The 19,738-nt window shown below is 39.5% G+C and overlaps 1 protein-coding gene across 23 annotated transcripts in view; it reads right to left on the bottom strand.

Moving 5' to 3' along the window:
• Positions 1–1,154: 1,154 nt before the first annotated feature.
• Positions 1,155–19,738, bottom strand: part of LOC131691248 (sorbin and SH3 domain-containing protein 1) — a 410,190-nt gene continuing 391,606 nt past the window's right edge. For all 23 annotated transcript variants that reach the window (XM_058977505.1, XM_058977506.1, XM_058977502.1 and 20 more), the window contains 5 exons: positions 3,658–3,994; positions 3,482–3,596; positions 3,208–3,417; positions 2,953–3,149; positions 1,155–2,898 (listed from right to left, as the gene is read on the bottom strand). In XM_058977505.1, the coding sequence (XP_058833488.1) occupies positions 2,730–2,898; positions 2,953–3,149; positions 3,208–3,417; positions 3,482–3,596; positions 3,658–3,994 (1,028 nt within the window). In that variant the 3' untranslated portion in view covers positions 1,155–2,729. The remainder of the gene's footprint in view (positions 2,899–2,952; positions 3,150–3,207; positions 3,418–3,481; positions 3,597–3,657; positions 3,995–19,738) is intronic.

Genomic DNA, 19,738 nt, shown 5'->3' with positions numbered 1-19,738 from the left:
TGTTTTTTTATTTGGGTATTTTTACTTACAGTCTTCAACAATATTATGTGGTTTTAATGCCTCAAAGTTCTTTATTACGAGCATTTCTAAAACATTGTCGAAGACATCGACTTTCTACCTCTCAGCATAAAAAGTTTTTTTTTTTAATTTGATCGTAGTAAGCCATGCCTAATTTTAATTTTTATCAGGTTGTAGGGAATATTCTTACGACCAATTCGTCCAAAGATACCCTGTGAATATATTCGATGGTTTGGCCTCCAGTGAATTAAGTTCACGTTTTTGGGGTTTCCGACCACTATGCAGCGCGGTGTCTTTTGATGACTACTTCTCAATAACAAACATTTACCCAATTTGTTGAGCAGAGTCGTTTGGTTCAGGTCTCTTCAAAGTTTGAGGGTTTCTGTACGTTTCTTTTAAAATAAGGGTTAAACAATCAAACCCCCCCCCCCCCCCCCCCTGGAGAATTTTCTGCGCACGGGCCTGATAACGTGTTTTAACTCTGTAGTGTGAACATAGTATTACTGGTTCCAATTTGTTGTCAATTACTAGACGAATAGAATAAGGAAGTAAAAAACCCTTTTTTCTATTTTATACTTTTTTCGTTATTTAATAACTATATTATTTCGTTTTCTAGAAAATATTTAATTTCGGATTAATTTCTTCGAAATGCTCCGGCGTTGGTCTAAAAGACGTCGTGAAAATGTCTTTTCGATTGCTAGATTCTAGCAAATATTTCAAAGATCTTGGAGAATAATTGTTACATGCTAGAAAAATACTACCCAGAAGGCATGTTGGTGGAGTGATTCGTAGTTATGGTGCCTAAGCTCGACTCCCACCAACAGAAGACAAAAGTTAAGCCTGTAGGATATTAAGTCTGTTCCTAATGACCCTGCCACTTCTAGTTTTCCGATCTGTATACTTCACCTCCTTGCTATCACTTGAGTACTATGACTCTAAATTTTCATAACTTTTCCAACGCAGTAATCTCTAGCTAGTAGAATGTCGTTAAACTGTAAAAAACAAAATGCGACTACATATTAGTTGAAATATTGTTAGAACTATGTATTTCTCATCAGAAAAATTAGGACGTTTGTTATTTGGGTTATTTCATTTAAGGGAGTCATCTATATACTAAATCAATTTTAACACGCTCCTTTTATTGTAACTTTTTATTCCTTTTTTGAAATTTATTTCATCAACAGAACCATATCATATGTAAGTGTGGTCATTTCCCTACAGAAAACTAAACGATGAGTACGCAGTGTATTTGGTGTGTAAAGTGTGTAACCGTTTGGTGATCATGAAAGTTTACTGCTCTATAAACGTGCCGGCGCAGTACACAAGTAACTTTACTTCTACGAGCTGACAATTCATGTGTGTGTGTGTGTGATTAAGTGGTTATGCGCAAGTCATCCTCTTCTTTAAGGTGCTAGTTATTAAGGGATATCCGATTATCATATCCATTTCGAGATGGACATGTCGGTGAATTTTGCTAGACCATGTGATTTTAATTTGAATTTGGTTTTTTGTTCCAGTTGTTTTACTGCTTGAGAGAGGCACAATTTACGTTCGACTGCACAAGTTAATTTTTAGTACAAACTTCAACTCGAAATCTAATTTTTTAAATATATTATTGAGGAGTGTAAAACGTTTTTTTTTTTGAAAGTGAATTGATTACTTCAAAAGACACCGATAGAAGTAACATTCAGAAGATGAACTTTACGCTGCTATTATTTCAACGAATAAAACGATCCAAAACGAAAGGCACATGTCTATAGTACAGTCTAAAGTTCTAGCCAAAAGCACTAGTATCTTCTGTTAATGTATAAGTAGTTTGATTGGAGCTGAACGCACTTTAATCAAATTGGCTGAAAGCTGCCAGTCGACAGGTTTGATCGGTATAGAAATCATACTTAGTACAAACTAAAAAAACTTTCATTCAGATTCTTGTAATCTTTGTAAAAAGTTACCGATAAATTAGGTGAATCTATAGGTATATCCCATTTTGTTCGCTACTGTAAATAAAAATATGAATAAACGCAACACGAAAACAACTATATAAACGAAATGTTGGCTCATGGTAAATAAAATCTTCAAATAATCATCGGCGCCAGTTTCTTTAATTTTTAGTACGGCTCGAATATCTTTTCTATGCTTGATTGTTTGTTAGGTTAGGTAAACTAATTGTATACTTTTCAAGTAACGCAACGCTTAAAGTAGTATATCTTGCTGAACGACATTATGTAGCTGTAGTATGTATTTTCCTTCTTATTTCCATTTGTTTACATTTGTTTTTGGAAGGATAATGACTAGCAAACAATTACTGTTCCTCTTGCTTTCCAACTGTTTCTGTTTTTTTTTGGTTTCTAGATTTGTTACCGCCGCTTTTCCCCACTCTTTAATTGGCAATAAAATGGCGGTCTATCTCTAAATCTCGGCTTGACCATTGTTCTAAAATTACTTTTTGGTACACAAGAAACATGCGGTACTGTTTTGTTTGTCATTGCGTGATGTAACAGTTTTTTTTTAATCATAAATATAGATAAGGCAACACTTGGGCAGTTCTAGAAAACGCCAAGGAATTCTACCTTACGTTTTCCGGCGTTCGTCGCCTCCGGCCCGGATCTTCTTGTTGGCTGCTGTTGCTGATGCGGACGGTGCAATGATGATGACGACGACAAAATCGCAGGGAGCGGCGGTGGTGGTCTCCCAGCTGGCTTCGGCTGGTCTCATAATTTCTTCACGTAATTACCCGGGAAGGTACCGAAGCAGCCCGTTCGGGCTGACGTTCCTACGTACCAACCGTCGTCGCATTTCTCCAGCACGTACACGAGGTCACCCTCGTGCAGTTCCAGCTCGTCGGAGTTTTGTGGTTTGTAGTTGTAGAGGGCACGGTAGCTAGAATGATTGATTTTAGAAGGATGCTTCCATTGAAATGTCGATTCGTCTTACGAGATTGGTTCGTTGGTGGTGTCCACGTGTAGTACTTCCGTCTTTTGAACCGTTTTTGTCTCTCGAATTATGCCGGGGGAAATCCGTCCATTACTCATCGAATTATCGTATCCGGTTGTCAGGGCATGTGACTGCAGACTGGGTTTTACGATGGGTTCAATCTCGTAGCTTTCTTCGCCACCAATATCGGTTAGAACCTGAAATAGAAGACCCCTGTTGGTTATCCCTGATTCGAAAGAGTCCTCAAAAATGTACCTCAACATACGAAACGGGGAAAATCCCCTTTTTATTACCGATCCGTCCTTCAAACCAATTATCATCGACTCGCCGAGTTAACGTAACGAGTTCTCCTTTCATCAGCGACAGTTCAACCGAGGTTTGCGCGGTAAAGTTGAACTTTGCTCGTGCTTTGCCTTCTCGCTGGGGTTTCTTCGGCAAGGGTTTGGCACCGTCCCGTGGGAGGATCTACGATTAAAGGAAAAAAAAACTAAATTAAACTAATTTATTATTTAAAGAGTAAAGAGCTTACTTCAATGTAGTTCGCAGGCAATAATCCAACCATCGCGTTGTGTTCGCCTTCGTACCAATTCTTGTCGACCTGGCGTCGCAGGTAGATGATGTCACCTTTCTTGAAGGAGAGTTCCCTGCGAACAAAAGACTAGAATTAGAAATTGCCAAATTTTAAAGGAGTTACTCTAGACAAACCTGGCGGATTGTCCTTGGAAGTTGTACAGCGCTCGAGCGATCGTCCTTGGCAGCATGTTGGGTGGCTTCGGCGATAGATCAGCATCGAAGTCATCGTAGCGGTTCAGCGGGATCGGCGATTTCTGCGAGGGAGCAAAGTTGTCCGTGTGCCGGCGGCTCTGCAGGTCTTCCAGTTCGTGCATGTACTTGCGTCGTCGTTCCTCCTGGTAGACGCGACGCATATGTTCCGCCTGCCGGTACGCCAGCTCGTCGTCTGGGATCGCTTCCTTGTACTCGTACCGGATCGGGGTTTTGTAGTGGATGTTCACATCGCTCTCGATGTAGCGACGGGGAGACTCTGTGCGGGGTGGTAGAAGAGCGGTTAGAACAATGGTGTTTGGAGGTATCTGGTAGCGTGACGTGGGTTTGGGTGAATTTTGCATGGATTAGAATAACTTCGACATACTTTTAATCTTATATTGAGGTTTAGGTATACATGGCAAAGATTCTGTCCCATAAAGATAAGAAATCCCATAGAAAATGGGACAAATATACGATCATGGGTAGTATAGGAACCAGAAGGCATTAACCAAAGACATACCACATATAACACTTAGACTCGTATTCGATATGTATATACACAGAAGACTGTAGACAAAAGTATGAATTTTCTTCAGAATAAACCTCTTCACTCCGATGTATGTTGCTCCCATACGTGCATTCTACTCCATGGCTGCACACCTCAAAGAGTAGAAATCAGCCCCGTGAAAACTGTTTGTTGCCTGAAGCTGCCACCAAATACCAGTAGCGCTAGCTATGTTTCAAATGTTTAAGGTCTATTCACATGAACTGCACAACACTGTTTGAAAGTGGGAGTCAAAATAAATAAATAATAACAATATATGAGATTTTTCTTGCATTGCTTATTCTCCATAAAATCCGAACTCTTTTTTTTACCTGTATTCCAGTTAAGTACATCAAAACGAAGTTTGTTTGCATTCGACAAGTTTCAGGTCGAGTTAACAATATTGGCTCTTAGCAATGTGAACGCTGCTTAAAGCGTGTTCGCTGTCATTTTTGGCAACTATCCGAGCCAGGAAGCCAACTTATGTTGGCTTCATACATTTTTCAAAGAAATGTCAAAACATTCACCCTCTTGGTAGAAGTAAAGAGTCTCTTTGGTGTGAATCTTGGTCCCACGCGCACGGAAGCAAAGAAGGTAACCAAAAAACATTTTAAAAACGTTCTTCCGATCAATCTTTATGTGAATTGCAGTTTGATTCGCCTTCCTACCTGCTTGCCAGCGAGGGGAGGCACAAAAAAGTGGCTCTTTAAGGTGACTCTTTGCGCGAAATTGTGCAGCTCTTGGTGTACAGATCTTTCTCTTTTTCATTTTCAAGTTTCTTTTTGTGCAGTCGTTCCTGAAAGTTGATAATTGATAGTATTTAAGCTCGTACGGGGAAAAATAATAATGTGCAATGAATTATTCACGCAAATTATGTTGAAGATAATTCACTGGCATCCCAGTTGTTTGATTGCATGCAACCGCCGCTACTGTGGAGGCCCCCACACGCCGGTCTTCACTGTGATAGCTGTCATAAATTTTCCAGTAAAGCAAATGAAACATGCGTTGCTGCTATTCCGAAAACCCATTTTAGGTTATGGGCCCAGCAAAAGTGTAGTGAAACGTAATTACCAAAGAGAATAGTGAAAGAGACGAAGAGTGAAAAACAGTCAAAACGGCAACACTCCCTTTATGATGATTTCAACACTAGAATTTTGGCAACCGCTTCTACAGGCAGCACTTTAAATGACTCCTATTATATTTTGAAAACAAACCGTATGTCGATCGATGGATTTGTTTATCAAACGATGCGCATTTCGAAACAAAGAGATGAAATAATTCTAAAGCTTATTTTTACTCATACATATACTCTAGAATGCACCTTACAATCACGATTGAGCTAAATTCTGACGAAAATTCAAATTTCTTTTTTGATAGAAGTGCAATACTTATCTCCTCCAACTCAGGCATGAGTAATGTTTATTTACATTGCACGATTGGTCTGCTCAATAAGGTATTTTTGGCTTCACACTATTCGTCTCTTTCCCTATTCTCTTTGGTAATTACCTATAGAAGTGGAAAGATCCGAGCGTGTCTTTTTGTCGTTTTTCGGCGGTACGAATTTTGTAGCATGGAAGTTCCGCATGCTCACATTCTTGAAGGAGCATAAGCTAGTGGAGAGTGTGTAGAAAGAATGAACCGTTCCGAATAGACTGGAACAGAATGGGTTAAGCGAGCGAGTCAACTGAACTCTCGTGGAGAAAGCACGTTTTATGCTTAAGGATTCGGAGACTAACAAGTAGTTTTGGGGTCAAACCGCTGTTTATTTACCTACTGAACAGTAGTCAGACAAGTGCGATCGATCCAGGTGTGACTTCGCATGAGCTATGAGAAGGATGCAAACCCGATGTGAGTAAACCTCGAATGTTCGGGGGCACAGTGTTTGTGCACTTCCCGAAGGAACAGCGGGTGAAGATGGATGCGAAGGCGTGGTAAGGAATTTCGTTAGGGTATGCCAACAACGGATACAGCGAATGGAATGTAAAAGCAAATAGTTCACACTCGGAGTTCACTTCATCTTGCACAGAAAGAAAAGTCGCAGGTATCTGAAGGGGTTTCGGTTGAAGAGTTCGACAGCTTTCGTGATGATGAGCCGAAAGCTGTTGAAGAACCGAAGAACTTTGGAAGAATGAGACTTGGAAACTTGACGAAGCTTCCAGAGATCCGAACACTAGTCACGAATAAGGGAGAGCCAGACAGGTACAAGGCGCGGTTGATGGCTCGAGGAATTAACCAACGATACGGGATAGGCTACAGCGAGACCTACTCACCTGGTGGAAAGCTAGACACTCCTCGCACTGTAATGGCTCTATCAAATCAAGAAAAACTTGTCATTCATCAGATGGACGTAAAACGGTTTTTTTCAACGGAACGCTAAGGGGGGGGGGGGATATGCATAGTGCAACCATGCATGGTGGCTTTGACCAAGGATCAGGTTTAGTTTGTCGTCTCCAGAAGTCTACATACGGGTTGATGTATGCCTGTCCTGCGTGGAATGAGCGGTTCCACAGCTTCGTGGAAAAACAATTGAAGTTTTAAAGAAGCAAAAATGACGAATGTTTGTATACGCGAAGAATTGGATTAGAAAACTTATCCCCGTTTTATATGTTGATGATATTGTCATACCAGGTTCCTCGAAGGCAGTAAAGACGATCAAAGCTCTTCTGTTCTAGGAGTTTGATATAACCGATGTTAGGGCCATAAAAGGCTTCTTGGGAATGAAAATCGAGTACTACTTGGAAGGCGATGTTTTTTGAATTAGCCACCATCAATATCACTGAGATGTCTTGCAAAGATTTGAAATGACTGAATGCAAACCGATCTCAACCCTTTTGAAAGACCGATTGATGTTGCCAAAATGAATAGAGGAGAAAGATCGCCAAACCATATCGAGAGCTTGTTCGATGTTTGAGCCAACGATTATCCACGAAGACAACCAAGCTGCGATACGGATTATCGAAAATTCGAAGGATTTCGGTCGGCTGCAGTATGTGGATTTTAACGGTATCAAGCTACTATCAGTCTTACGAATGGCAGCGATTGAGCAGGTTTGCTGAAGATTAATCGTTGGTATCCCGGTTGATTGACTGTATACAATCGCCGCTACTGTGGAGTACCCCTTTGCTATGGTAACTGATATAAATTGTCTCTCGTCTAATTACAACCAACCGCGTTCTTTCTTTCTGAGTTTCCGTGCTGTTCCGAAAACCCATTTTCAATTATATCATGATTACACTAGACATGGTTGATAATCAATGGATTAAGGTAATTATTAGCGAAAATTTGGATCCTGGCTGAACACCATAGAAAACAATAGACTTTCCTACGGCTCAAGTACGTACACGTCACATGACACAAATTCTACATCACCACCTGGTGGAAAATAATAAACCAAGACGGCAAAAGCAAACGGGATTGTTTCATGGCAAGAAACTGCATTCGTGTTTGTGAGACCGGCCGACAAGAGCTCAATGTGCCACGATGAACCATACAGTTCAACAAATAAAAACACAGGTTGCTACGATTATTTAGCTGCGCTTTGCTGACTGTTGTGTTGAGTTGACAGAAGATTGCTTTAATGTTCCACACATTAGATTATTTACTGATACAGTTAACCTCACTTTTCTTGGCAGTTCACTTGTGCTGTTTACATGGACTTAGAAAATTTCGTGCACGACTAGATTCGCTCGAAGGAAATCGTAAAGATTTTTTCTAAGTCCATGTAAACAGTACAAGCGAACTGTCAAAAACGAACACTCAGTTCATTTGTGACATCAGCGTAAAGTATTCAATTGTGGGAAAAAGTGAAATTATTGTGTATTACTGTGACTTGTATTCTTATATCGTGTTATCGTAATAATATAATGTGTATGGCATATTGTTCTAAACGACTCGCCTCTTGTTGTGAACGCAATCAATATGAACACGGAAGATATACAAAAAGTATAGTATATACAGTCTACTTTCTACTTCTGCCCAAGTCAGACGTACAATCGAACCAAGTGAACAAAAACTAGTAACCTCTCGATCTAGTGTGCATTGTCTCGAGAACAAAGGAAACTTAATTTATTCTTGCCATCATGAGTAAAGTTGACGAAAGATCTCTGCTCCGACCGAACACAGCGGTCGTTGACTTTAAATTCTGTCTAATAAGTTTGAGTTTTCGTGAAGTGGAATACTTGCTGAAGGTGAAGATACAGCTTAAGCTCAAGGAGGTTATGTATCTTCAGTATCATCATCTTCGTAATGTCGTACTCATATCATTTAACACGTTAGCACAAGCCGAACGTTTCGTTTTGCAAAACAACTCGAAGCACGTGGCTCAAAGTAATAAAGTTAGAATTAAGATTCCCGTGTATATAGAAAAATACTATGTAGATGTAAAGTTACATGACCTATCACCACGTACCCCTCCTGATCTAATCGTAAAATACATGTCGCAATACGGAGAAGTAGAATCAGTTACACGTGATACATGGAGAAATTTCTTCCCGGGTACACCTAACGGTGTTCTTGTGGTGAGGATGCGGATTGAAAAACCTATCCCCTCCCACTTGACCATAAAACTCAAAACCCACGAAGCTACTATTAATCAAACTCCGTTATGCATCCATGAGCGACAAACTCCTACGTGCAAGTATTGTAATCAGACAGCACACCACGGACAACCTTGCGCGAAAGATACAGAGGAGAATGCATCTCTACCGATTGCCAACGAATCCACGGTAAACCAACCCAAAAAAGAGTTTTCAATACCAATACCTGAACCACAAACGGTTGCCAAATTTGTGGCAGCTGTTCAGTCCATATTGACAACTGCAAAAGCAGCATCCAGCACCCCAGAAACCACTGTAAGCAATATCGGTGAAGAAGATAATAACAATGACGACGGATTTACATTGGTCACGCGTAAGTGCAAGAAGCAGGAAAGAACATCTGGTCGCGAGCACCAAGGCACTTTTAACGATGATTACCTTGATGTGGAGGACAGGAGAGAATTAAATGGTCCCCATGACGTAGTAGGCGAGCCGCGAAATAAGGTCTCCGCTCGCAATAAAAAGTTGCGCGCACGAGATCCAACGGACAATCAATAATATTTGTTTTTATTTTTATTTTTTACATATTGTAAATACATAAAAGATCGACGGCTCCGTTAAGCTACCGCTATGAGCCATGTCAAAAAAACGAAATAAAAAAAAAGAACCAACAAAGAGATTCTAAGAATAACAAAAAAAGGAAAAAAAATTGAAAGAAGGTAAAATAATAAATGCTTTACTGCTAATCGTATCGTTCTCGCGATCCTTTCTTCCTGAAGCTGTGTCTAGATTTGGTTACGACAAAATACCCATGCAATGTTTTAATTGCGGTCGATTCGGGTAAGCAAGTCGAACTTGCGGCTGTCGAGATACTTTAACTCAATGTAACATCCAACGAAAACCCAGAAAATTCGGAAACTTTGCTGGGAGTCACCCTATCCGAAATTGTAAAAGTCCGGTGTATGCCAAGGAAGAGATAATAATCCATTTGAAGGTAAGCCGGAATATTACCTTTCAACAACAGCGAGTTATGCAGATGTTCTTAAGAATAGATTAAACCCAGACTACGATGAAAAGGATCGATCAATTGAAGTAAATAAGTCACGCCAATCGAACCTGAACCACAGACTAACAGACATAACACTATGAGGGAATTCCCTCAAAAAACATCGATCCGACAATTTTCCCAGAACACTAGCTCCACCTTTTATTCACAGTCCCAATCACTCATTTACTGGTGGGTTACCCCTCAGGTTTGGGAACAATTTTTCACTAGTGGTCTATCCCCCATATGCTTGTTCATATGTCAGTGGCGCCATAATTTCAAATGTGGCCGCAGTCCCAACTACAAATATATTTAAAATGACCGTTAAAGCGGGCGAAGATTTGTTTTTGAGTGTTATGTCTGTTAGTCTGTGCCTGAACTCGACGGACCTCGAAATTAAATCTTTAACGGAACTGTTCGGTATAAAAAATCACTTTAATCACAACTTGAACGTAAGTGACGGATCCCTAAGTGTCACTGGTTTCGGTTGGTCGATTGTCGTTGCGATTGTTGACTTTTTAGTTGCGGAACAAAACTAAAAACTTATCCGAAATCGATTGCTTATATAACGCTAAAAATGTGGCACGAAATAAATTTGAACATTCCCGAATACTTCACAAAACTGGCGTCCCTGCATCTCATCTATTAGCAGCGTTGCCAAGTATTTTGAATCGAAATCTGGCACTCTCGAAAAAAATGGGTAGGTAACGTCAGAGACATAACCGAACTGAAGTAGAGTACACTTAGGCTGTTAATTCGAATGCTGAAATATGAACGAACCAAAGAGCACACTCCAATATACACTCCAGTGTACATATACACTGCACATTAGGGCGCGCGCCGTGGTGAATTTATCTGAACACGCCACGCATAATTTAAGGAGCATGAGAGCGGGGTCTCTCGTACCCAACCACCCCACCGACATTGCACACTTGAAATCCGTTTATTCAGCTCCGCTCCGAAAGAAAGAGCGTTCTACTTTTTCCGTCGTGTATGGTCATTGTATGCATGAAACGGATGTGCCTGTGCATCATTGGCGGCAATCGTGAAATATATTTCCACCGAAGAGTTTGAGCTGACATGAAACGTAGCTATCACTACGACGTCAGAGAGCAAACTGACGACCTTTTCGTATGTTTCATTTCTATACCTGTGTCGCAGTTCATTGGATGACAAAGGGGCAGGGTTGATGGCCATGTACGTCCAATTGAATCATGTAAAAACGTCAAGCTCAGAGCGGTTAAAAATTATTTGCGATAACTATGACGACACTTTCAAACTTGCGTAACTTTTTTCACAAATAAACCGAAATTAACCAAATTGTGTTATATTTTTCATTAGAGTTTTTTGTTTACATCAGTTGTGCAGCTGTCAATGCCCACTGAGACGTCCTAAAAATTGTTTCAAAATCGTTCAACACGGGTCCAATGATGGACGTTCGTTGAACGGTTTTTTGGACGTTGTCCAAATTGGTCCAACGAACGTCCTTCATTGGACGATTTTGAAACCAACCGTTCTTAGAGGGTGGGATTTCGGCCAAGATTCGTGATCTAACGCTAGATGTCGACCGTCAGAGGGCACGGAAGTTCAACGATGATCTTTTTATTTTCATCTGTCAAAACGCTTTGGAAAGTAAATTCTGAATTTTTTAAATTCAATCAATATTATAATTAAATGTTATTTCTTCTAATGAAAAGTAATATTGGTGAAGAAAATATGTTTCCTACCTCTGAAAAATATCCAGATGGTAAATTTCTTGTTACTTCACTCACATTTGTTCTTCCGGTTTCAATTTATACTAAAATGAAATTCAGAGATTGAAATTTCGATAGAAAACACGAAGGTGGGCAAAAATCACTGGATCAAAGAGTTGTTGGTGGTCGAGGTTATCCACTGATAAGTCCGATTTCTAGATAAACATTTTCCATATCTAAAACAACCTAACCTAACCTCAACAATACAAAAATAATTCCGGATCTCAATAATTCGTAATAAAATATTGAGTTCAACTGAATGTTTTGGTGTCAAACGAAAGAACGAGTGTTTTCTTATCACCTGTAATCAAGCTTTTTGTGAAACTATGTGATATTTATTTTAAAACAATTAAAATAGAACAACAATCCTATATTATCAATGCAAGAAAATGTTTTCATCATTTGACTAGTACCAAAAATGAAATCCAGTTGGCGCATCGAGCGAAAAAGTTTCACGTTTGAGAGCCAATAGAAGAAAATAAAAAAAACCGTTCGAAAATGAATTTTGAGCACCCACATGCAAAAATCTGGGTTATCGGATCACACCTATACAAAACCGATGAATATACATCATTCAACTGTCTCAGAAGTCCTCCAAAGGCTCCAGAAATGGATGGTAGTGAACCACAAGTCAAGAACTGGACAAAAACTATGCAAACGCTACCAGCGAAGTACCGGTGCAGCTGTCATTGCTGAGACATACATCAAAGTGAATTTTAAGCAGTTACAGGAACAGGAATACTTAACGGGTAAGGACAAGTTTGCTGTAGATGACCATATCAAACGGAGTTTGGCCACTTTTGCATGAGGTCAGATCCGTAAATTTTGAGTTCAACCCACCAGAATCTGATTTTTTTGGAGGAATTATGACTTGTGAATTTAAAATTTTTATATTTGCTCTTAGTTGCTGCAGCATTTAGAAATTAGTTTCACTTTCTCCTGATTATAAAGATCTGATTAGGGGCATTTTTCAGTTTCATATCAGAAAACATATTTTGTTTTTGGACCAGGAATCAGTTTCTTTTGTTTTCACTGGAATTAACAACTTATGAAACAACATAATTATGACCAAGATCTCTCTTGAATATTTCATTTGTGATTATTCGTATTCTATTGAATAATTGAAAAAATCACGTTTCTTCTAGATTTGCACATTATTCTTTACATCCAAAAGAACGAACACCGATTCTGTTCAATACTTGGCTTACAAGTTGTTAACTTACACTGAATGGGAAAAGAATTGAATAAACTCGATAGCTGGCACATGCGAGAAACCGAAAATATGAAAGTTTCACTTCTGAGAAGAAGTTGACTCTAGGATGAACCCAGATCCTGAATCCCACATTAGTACATTTACGATATTGAAAAATAATGGGTCAACGACAGGTACCGCAGATACCGGCCAGGCAAGATATCACGAATATGGACATTGGCTTGTCTACCTCGGACTCTTATAGAATCTTCTGACTGACCACGACATTCTCAACGCGCCCAAACAACGTGCTTGATGTCTCGCTAAACATTGCCACACACGCATAGTTTACTATCAGTGTGCCATAAACATAAACGGAACCAGGATCATTGAACCTGTCGTAAGTGGATAATTTGCTGTTAAAGTTAAGAACATTTTCTCGCAGTCAATATCCTTGTATTTATTTGCAGAAATGCTAACGTAGATGATCCAGAATTTCACAAATATCCGGTTTCATGGACATGTATTCTATGCAGAACGGAGAATTTGAAGGTATGTAAAAGAATTAATATCATGCGCACGTGGCTAAAGTAAACTGCCATAAAATTGGGTAGCGATTCAAACTTGACAAGCCTTTAAAATTTCCAATGATCAATGGATTCATAACCTCGTGTCGGATGAGCAGAAGGGAATTTGATCTAGGGGCAATACGATAACAACGATACTGCATTTGTTCCAAGTTGGTAATGTAAATGTTAGTGGCAGAACAGAAACAGTAGATCCCATGTTCAGTTAGTGAGAGTATCGTTATTTGATACCACCTTTGTCAGTTTCCGTGATAGTGAACACCCTACCAAGTTCAATTTCATGTGCGAAGAAAATTCCCTTCGAGTGCATTTAGAGTCACACCAGCTTTCAAGTAGTTAAATGCAAAACTTCAGCGGTCATTCTATCCTTTACTAGCAGCTAAAGATGAAACATGGACTTAGAAAAATCCTTTACGATTTGAGCAGCTGGAGTTGGAGCAGGCTTTATTAAAAACCTGCTCGATTTTCTTCTTGGAGAACTCGATACCAGAATTTGCAGCCATAATGCAAAAATATTCAAAGATACCTTGTAGTGACAAGTTACGTCATCATTTGCCATTTTGTATTGGCGTTCGTGAGTTGGTAAGAATTTATTGATGCCATTCAGGCAGAAAATGTAAAGAAGGATAGCTTAAACAAGAGCCTTGTGGGAAACCCATGTAGCTGAAGAAGTTGCCGTATCGCTATTAGAAACATCCGAGATTTCAACTGCTACATAATCGTAAGCTCTCTTGTTGTTCGTGATTACAAATCGAGTTTTGATAACAAATCGTTCGCTTTAACCAAAATGCCCAGGCGTAGTAAAAGAGTATTACAATCGGCCGATTTCTACCTTTGAATCAACGTAGTCAGTTCGATCTGGACTGCTACTCTCTTCTACTATTCTAAGATCGACTCCAATGGTGTCTATGTCGTCCGGAAGCCAAGATGAATGTGAGATCTCGTAATGATAGTGCTGTTCCTTGGAATATCAGATCAGGCATCGCTCTTTCGAGCACTCTTGAACAACATATTGGAAAGTGTATAGCTCAGCTTCAATACATCTAACGTCACAAATGAGTCGGATGTCTCTTTGGCTGCTCTGACGTTGTGCGGATTAACCTATACAGCTTGTCGGAAAGTCATGTTCAAGCCGCAACTTGTTTAGCTGCACTGAATCGTGCATTGCCTTGAAATCCAGAATCAGATGATGAGTTCGCAAGTTGCATTCCCGAAATCTAGGGTTTGTCTACTAGAGAGCAACTATTGAAGTTGTCAGCCATTACTTCGTTGTATTGGTTCGCATCCGTGTGAAAACCAAACACCGTTGAATTTTCAGTTTTTTACCTAAATTGGTATTGAACATTTCACAGTGTCAAACACCACCGACCCATTAGTCTTCGTGCGAGAAAACTTACATCGTGCATTCTAAGAATTTTGAATCCGTAGCTCTGGTTCGAAGTTCCTGATTTGGCAAGCCATATGCACTTATGGCAACCACAGTGAACCATTCGTGACCAAAGCTACCATGAATAGAGAGATTTACAAAACTTAGTGCCTCCAAAAATGGATTTTGGTTATAATTCCTTGTTAACAGTTCAAGAAGAGAACTAACTCGATCTTTCTTCATGTTTGAAGTAGGAGGGATGGTGAAGGTATGCAAGAAAATGTGTATTTCAAACTATGAGGTTATATCCAAGAAAATTTCGGTTCTCGTATCAAAATTTATTAAAGGGGATGGTATTGTTTCCGACAACCAATGTTGCCATAATCTATACCGTCATTTAATTTGAATGGAAATGAACAAAAAATCCTGTAGAAAAGTGAACAAATATGCGATCATGGGCAGTGTATCTAACTACACGCGTAGTAAGTGTTTGAAGTTATATCTATCGTGCGAACTCAATTTTAATAAAATGTTTGAGGCGTACCAACATAAGTCCGAAGTCACAATGGACGAACGACTTCCGTTTCAATTTGACCTTCAGGAGCCCTCGTGTGATAAACTGTTAACGGAGATTTGTTCTGTTACTGGCCCTGCAATCACGAGTGGTGCAAATTCGCAACTTGATTTACAACTTTCCTTTAGGTATGACTCGATCGCATCCCTCATAATCGAGATCAATTTCACTAACCGCAGCCTAGCTGGCGTCAAGAGTGAAAGTGCTTCCACCGTAGTAGGTACTGACTGACACAACTTTGCATAAACGTCAACAGCATCGAAAATGAGATAACAAAGCAACCACATCACTTGCCCGCTAATAAACACACGGAAACCAAACATGGTAGAGTTTTTTACGGCTGATCATGGATGAACATAGCGCGTTAATCAGACAACAAGCAAAGTAAACAGTATGTGTAGATAGAGAACCAAAACAACACGAGGATGAAAAGTTGTTCGAAGCTAAAAACAACAAACAATACAGCGCCGGCGGCAAAGATTACAAAACCGATCACTCCCATCCACAGCTGGACCGGTTTGATGTTGGCGACCCATGTCCAGCGGAGGAAACGAACTGCAATGAGTTGACTAACGTGCGAGTTAACATCAAACGAAAATGCCAGGTAAGAAAAGTACCTATACATTAAACTGAAAGAGGGGTTTCTCTTCATGATGCGGTGCCTAACCCGAGTGGAGTGCAAAACTAATCAACGAAAACAATTTGCAGTCGTTTGTTCGAATTAAGGCGCATGATGCCATATAAATAAAAAATGGATTAGTGCAACGGAATCGATTAGTCTACTTTTCAAGGGAAAAACACAGCACACCATTAGCGCCCGCGTGGAGAAATCGACCCCATACAGGTAAATGTTGTCACAAAGTCATAACCGATGTTGCCCCCTCTTCTAATCGTTCTCACATCACGTCAGGTAATAATCCGCTCGACACGGACGCTAATTGAAATTCTCAGTTGGGGTAAGGTGGCACTTTTTTGCACGATGCTGATTGCTTCCACTAACTGCCACCGGTAATTTGATCGTTTATTGACGGTAGTTAGTATAGTGATGACGATTTGCTAACCTAAAGGGGCTTCTGCATCGACACGGTCGACATCTTGATTTGTATATAGTATCGAAGAACTGTGGTGAAAATCTAGGACTACTTTGAATCGATGTTGCACGTTTCTTTTGTCGTACAATAATCGAAAACGAATCGAAATATGCATTGGAAGAAACCGCGGTTGCTTCGATTCGCTTTGAATATTGACGACACGGGGAGTTGATGGATTTTCATCAATGACCTTCGAATATTTATAACTGCTGGCTACATTTAACAGTATTTAAGATTGAATTTTCAAGAATTGTTTTAGTTCTTACGAGTGAAAACCCTTAGATTTTACTATATGTAATCGGGATAAGATGTAAATCTATTAGATTCGTACTGCATCGAAATACAACATTAACTATTAAAATAAGGTATTCAAGAGTAGCGCAGAGTGTAGCCAGAATGTAAAGTGCTTACCACATAAGCCATTCGTCGTATGTTCGAGCCCTGCAGTTGCCATGTACGCTAAGAATATGTTGCGAGGATTTGTAGTGCCAAGGTTATGCTTTGACTTTTAGTTCGAATAGTTTCGGACAATTAACTTTTCAGCGCATTAGTTCAAGTTTAAACACCAAAAATTAGTCCGCGGATCATGGTTACAGTTTGAATGCTCGCGGAAAATCTCTCAACTGTGACAAACCCACCCACGCTAGTTGTTGGATGGCAAAGTTGTACAGTTTCCTTTGGTTGGTTTTTGATTTATGCGTCCATGACCAGTCGACCATGCGCTCCGTTGGAAACCTCAAGTTCATTAGGAGTTCAGCTATGTTGCGGTTTTTTCGGTAGGCTGGTGGACTGGCCGGAACACTGCATCTAAACGATATAGCACCACAGGGCCAAGATAAGGTTTTATTTAGTTCGCTGATTTGTTACTTGCGCGAACCTATACATAATAACCGTTGCGTAACTGCGAATTTGAGGTTACCTTTCACCGTTCAAGGTTTCCTCTGATATAACGTAACTTCGTAACCGTCGATGGTTGATGATGTTATAATCTAAACTGGGTCAGTTTGGGTCGGACGACGATTAACGAGTTAAGATGGGGCGGAAGCGAAAAATATCAATTTCACATCAGCGAAATTTGGAGACCTCGGGTTGTACGCATTTACTTCAGTATTGTTCAATCTTATCGTCAAGAATGTGTCGTGCTGATAAGATTGGGTAAACAAACAGATGTCTGCCTGAACAACTGATAATGGTTTCTCGAGAAATAGTTATATGATGAGAGTCGTCAAGCGGACATTCTGACAGTCTGAGACGTTTAAGGGGATGTTCTGGACGAACATAACACATTGCGAGATGACGTCATCGTAGTAAAAATACTTGAAAAAAATACAGTTCAGCGAGCTTGTTTACATGGCGTTAGAATTTAAAAGCAATTCAAACCAAATTTCTGGTACTGGATGAAATCAAAAATGTTCTAAGTCCAAGTGAAAAAGCAATCTGAACGGTCAAAAAAGTGAGGTTAAACATTTTCATGCAACGTTCTATTATTCGTCTACATACTTATCTAGAACAAGACATGACAGCTCTGTCCCTGTGTCTGAGAAAATTTCGTATCATATCGTAATTGTTTAGAATTGACGTCAGTAGGCCATCAAATAGGAAACTAATGTGGTTTTTGTTTGATGCGAAATTGAGTTATGTTCTAACCCGAACTGCTATCAAAATTATCATATTTAGAGTGTAAACATTCTCAAAGTGAGCGTCATCAAAATCGTCAGAATAATTCGATTTGTTTTATATTTATTAATGCGCGATAGCCTGATAAGTTTTTGTAGATTCTTGGGAAGCTCAGCCGACAGCTTTGCTGGGAAGAGGATTTACAATAGGATTCTACGGGCACCAAATGGATTGGCGCATTTGTTAATAAATGCTGAAAAGCGACGACAAATATGTATTACCCAAGTTCAATGCGTGCTAATTGTTTACTTTAACTGATTTTGTCAATAAAACTGACTGAAAACTGTCTAAAGCTTCAAATTTTCGCATGTTTTATTTATAATAAGCTTTTTACACAAAATTGCATCGCATTTTTTTAAAGTGTCATTCATCCCATAAGAAATACATTGCGACGAATCGTGCACCGAATAGCAATACGAATCATGCTGCGACGAAAAAGAATCGTCGTGTCTGCTTTGGAAAAACACGGAAAATATAAACGGCATAAAGATACCAACCAGAGTTATAAATATTCAAACTCATTGTAAGAAAATTGCCCATATTCAGGCGCATTTATTTTCAATATTCAGCGATGCCGCTGAAAACATCAAACGAACACACCGCCCATTCATCCATGTAGATTTTCATTCGTCTCCGAATATTACACGAAGCGAACGTGCAGGAACGAATCAAAGTAGGCTGCCTGGCTTTACAGGTATTTGAAAATATTTGCCTAGATAATCAGTGAAATGATTTTTATTGTATGATATTCAACAGAATGAATAACATGGTTTTGTGAATGAATATTTTTTCTATTTACCACAAGTCGCATCAAGTTAATTTTCAGCCTTCAAAAAAGATCTTCGATTATTTTGAATTCTGATACCAACAAATGTTTGAAAGTGTTGCGAGAATTGTAGGAGATCTGGCTTCAGATTAGAGCGTCGAAGCTTGTGCTGCGCTGATTTATGTTTAAGTTCGCTTTAAACTATCATAAATTTCTCTAAAATTGCGTGTGTCACTGAAATGTTTAGGATTTGAAAATGTCTTACTATCTGGGGCTGGGCTAGTTTGTCATTATGAAATCAAAAATAGAACGAAACTATGTAAGGTTTGCTCGCTTATAACACCGCTATTACTAGATGGATTTGAATCATTTATACACGAGTTGATTCAGAAACGCACAACTTAATAATTTAAGATATGTGCAATAAAAGTAGTCTATTGGAAAAAGGGTAAAATTGAAAAGTTTACGAAAAAAAGGGAAAATTTCCATCAATGAGGCAGTTACTTCAGGCAGAGCCGTCAATAGGAAGCACCTAAGTGGCTCAAATCAAACACGAAAAGTTATAAATAGAGGTGCCGTGTGTCTGTTTGAATCAGGTTTTGCTCCTATGCCAAACGAGTAACATCATGGCTATAGTTTCTAGATGTTAAACCGTGTAACATTTTTTCGGGTACCAGCACGGTGTTACAGAATGATTTGCAGAGTGGGTGGGTAGGGCGGTTTTGGATTGAGTTCAGTACTACAGAGTGCGACGTGTTTGTATTGCTGGAGAGTTTTCGTTTGAAAAAAAAAATACTTGTGTGTGCGTTGCATCAATCCATATTTCCGGTGGTTTGTAGGTACGTAGGGTAGCCTACTGTCATACACGTCACTTATTTCGGATATATGTG

Source organism: Topomyia yanbarensis, chromosome 3, assembly GCF_030247195.1.
Source record: "Topomyia yanbarensis strain Yona2022 chromosome 3, ASM3024719v1, whole genome shotgun sequence".
Lineage (NCBI taxonomy): Eukaryota > Metazoa > Arthropoda > Insecta > Diptera > Culicidae > Topomyia > Topomyia yanbarensis.
Note: the sequence above shows the minus strand (reverse complement) of the source record. Positions and strands in the feature narration are given on the sequence as shown.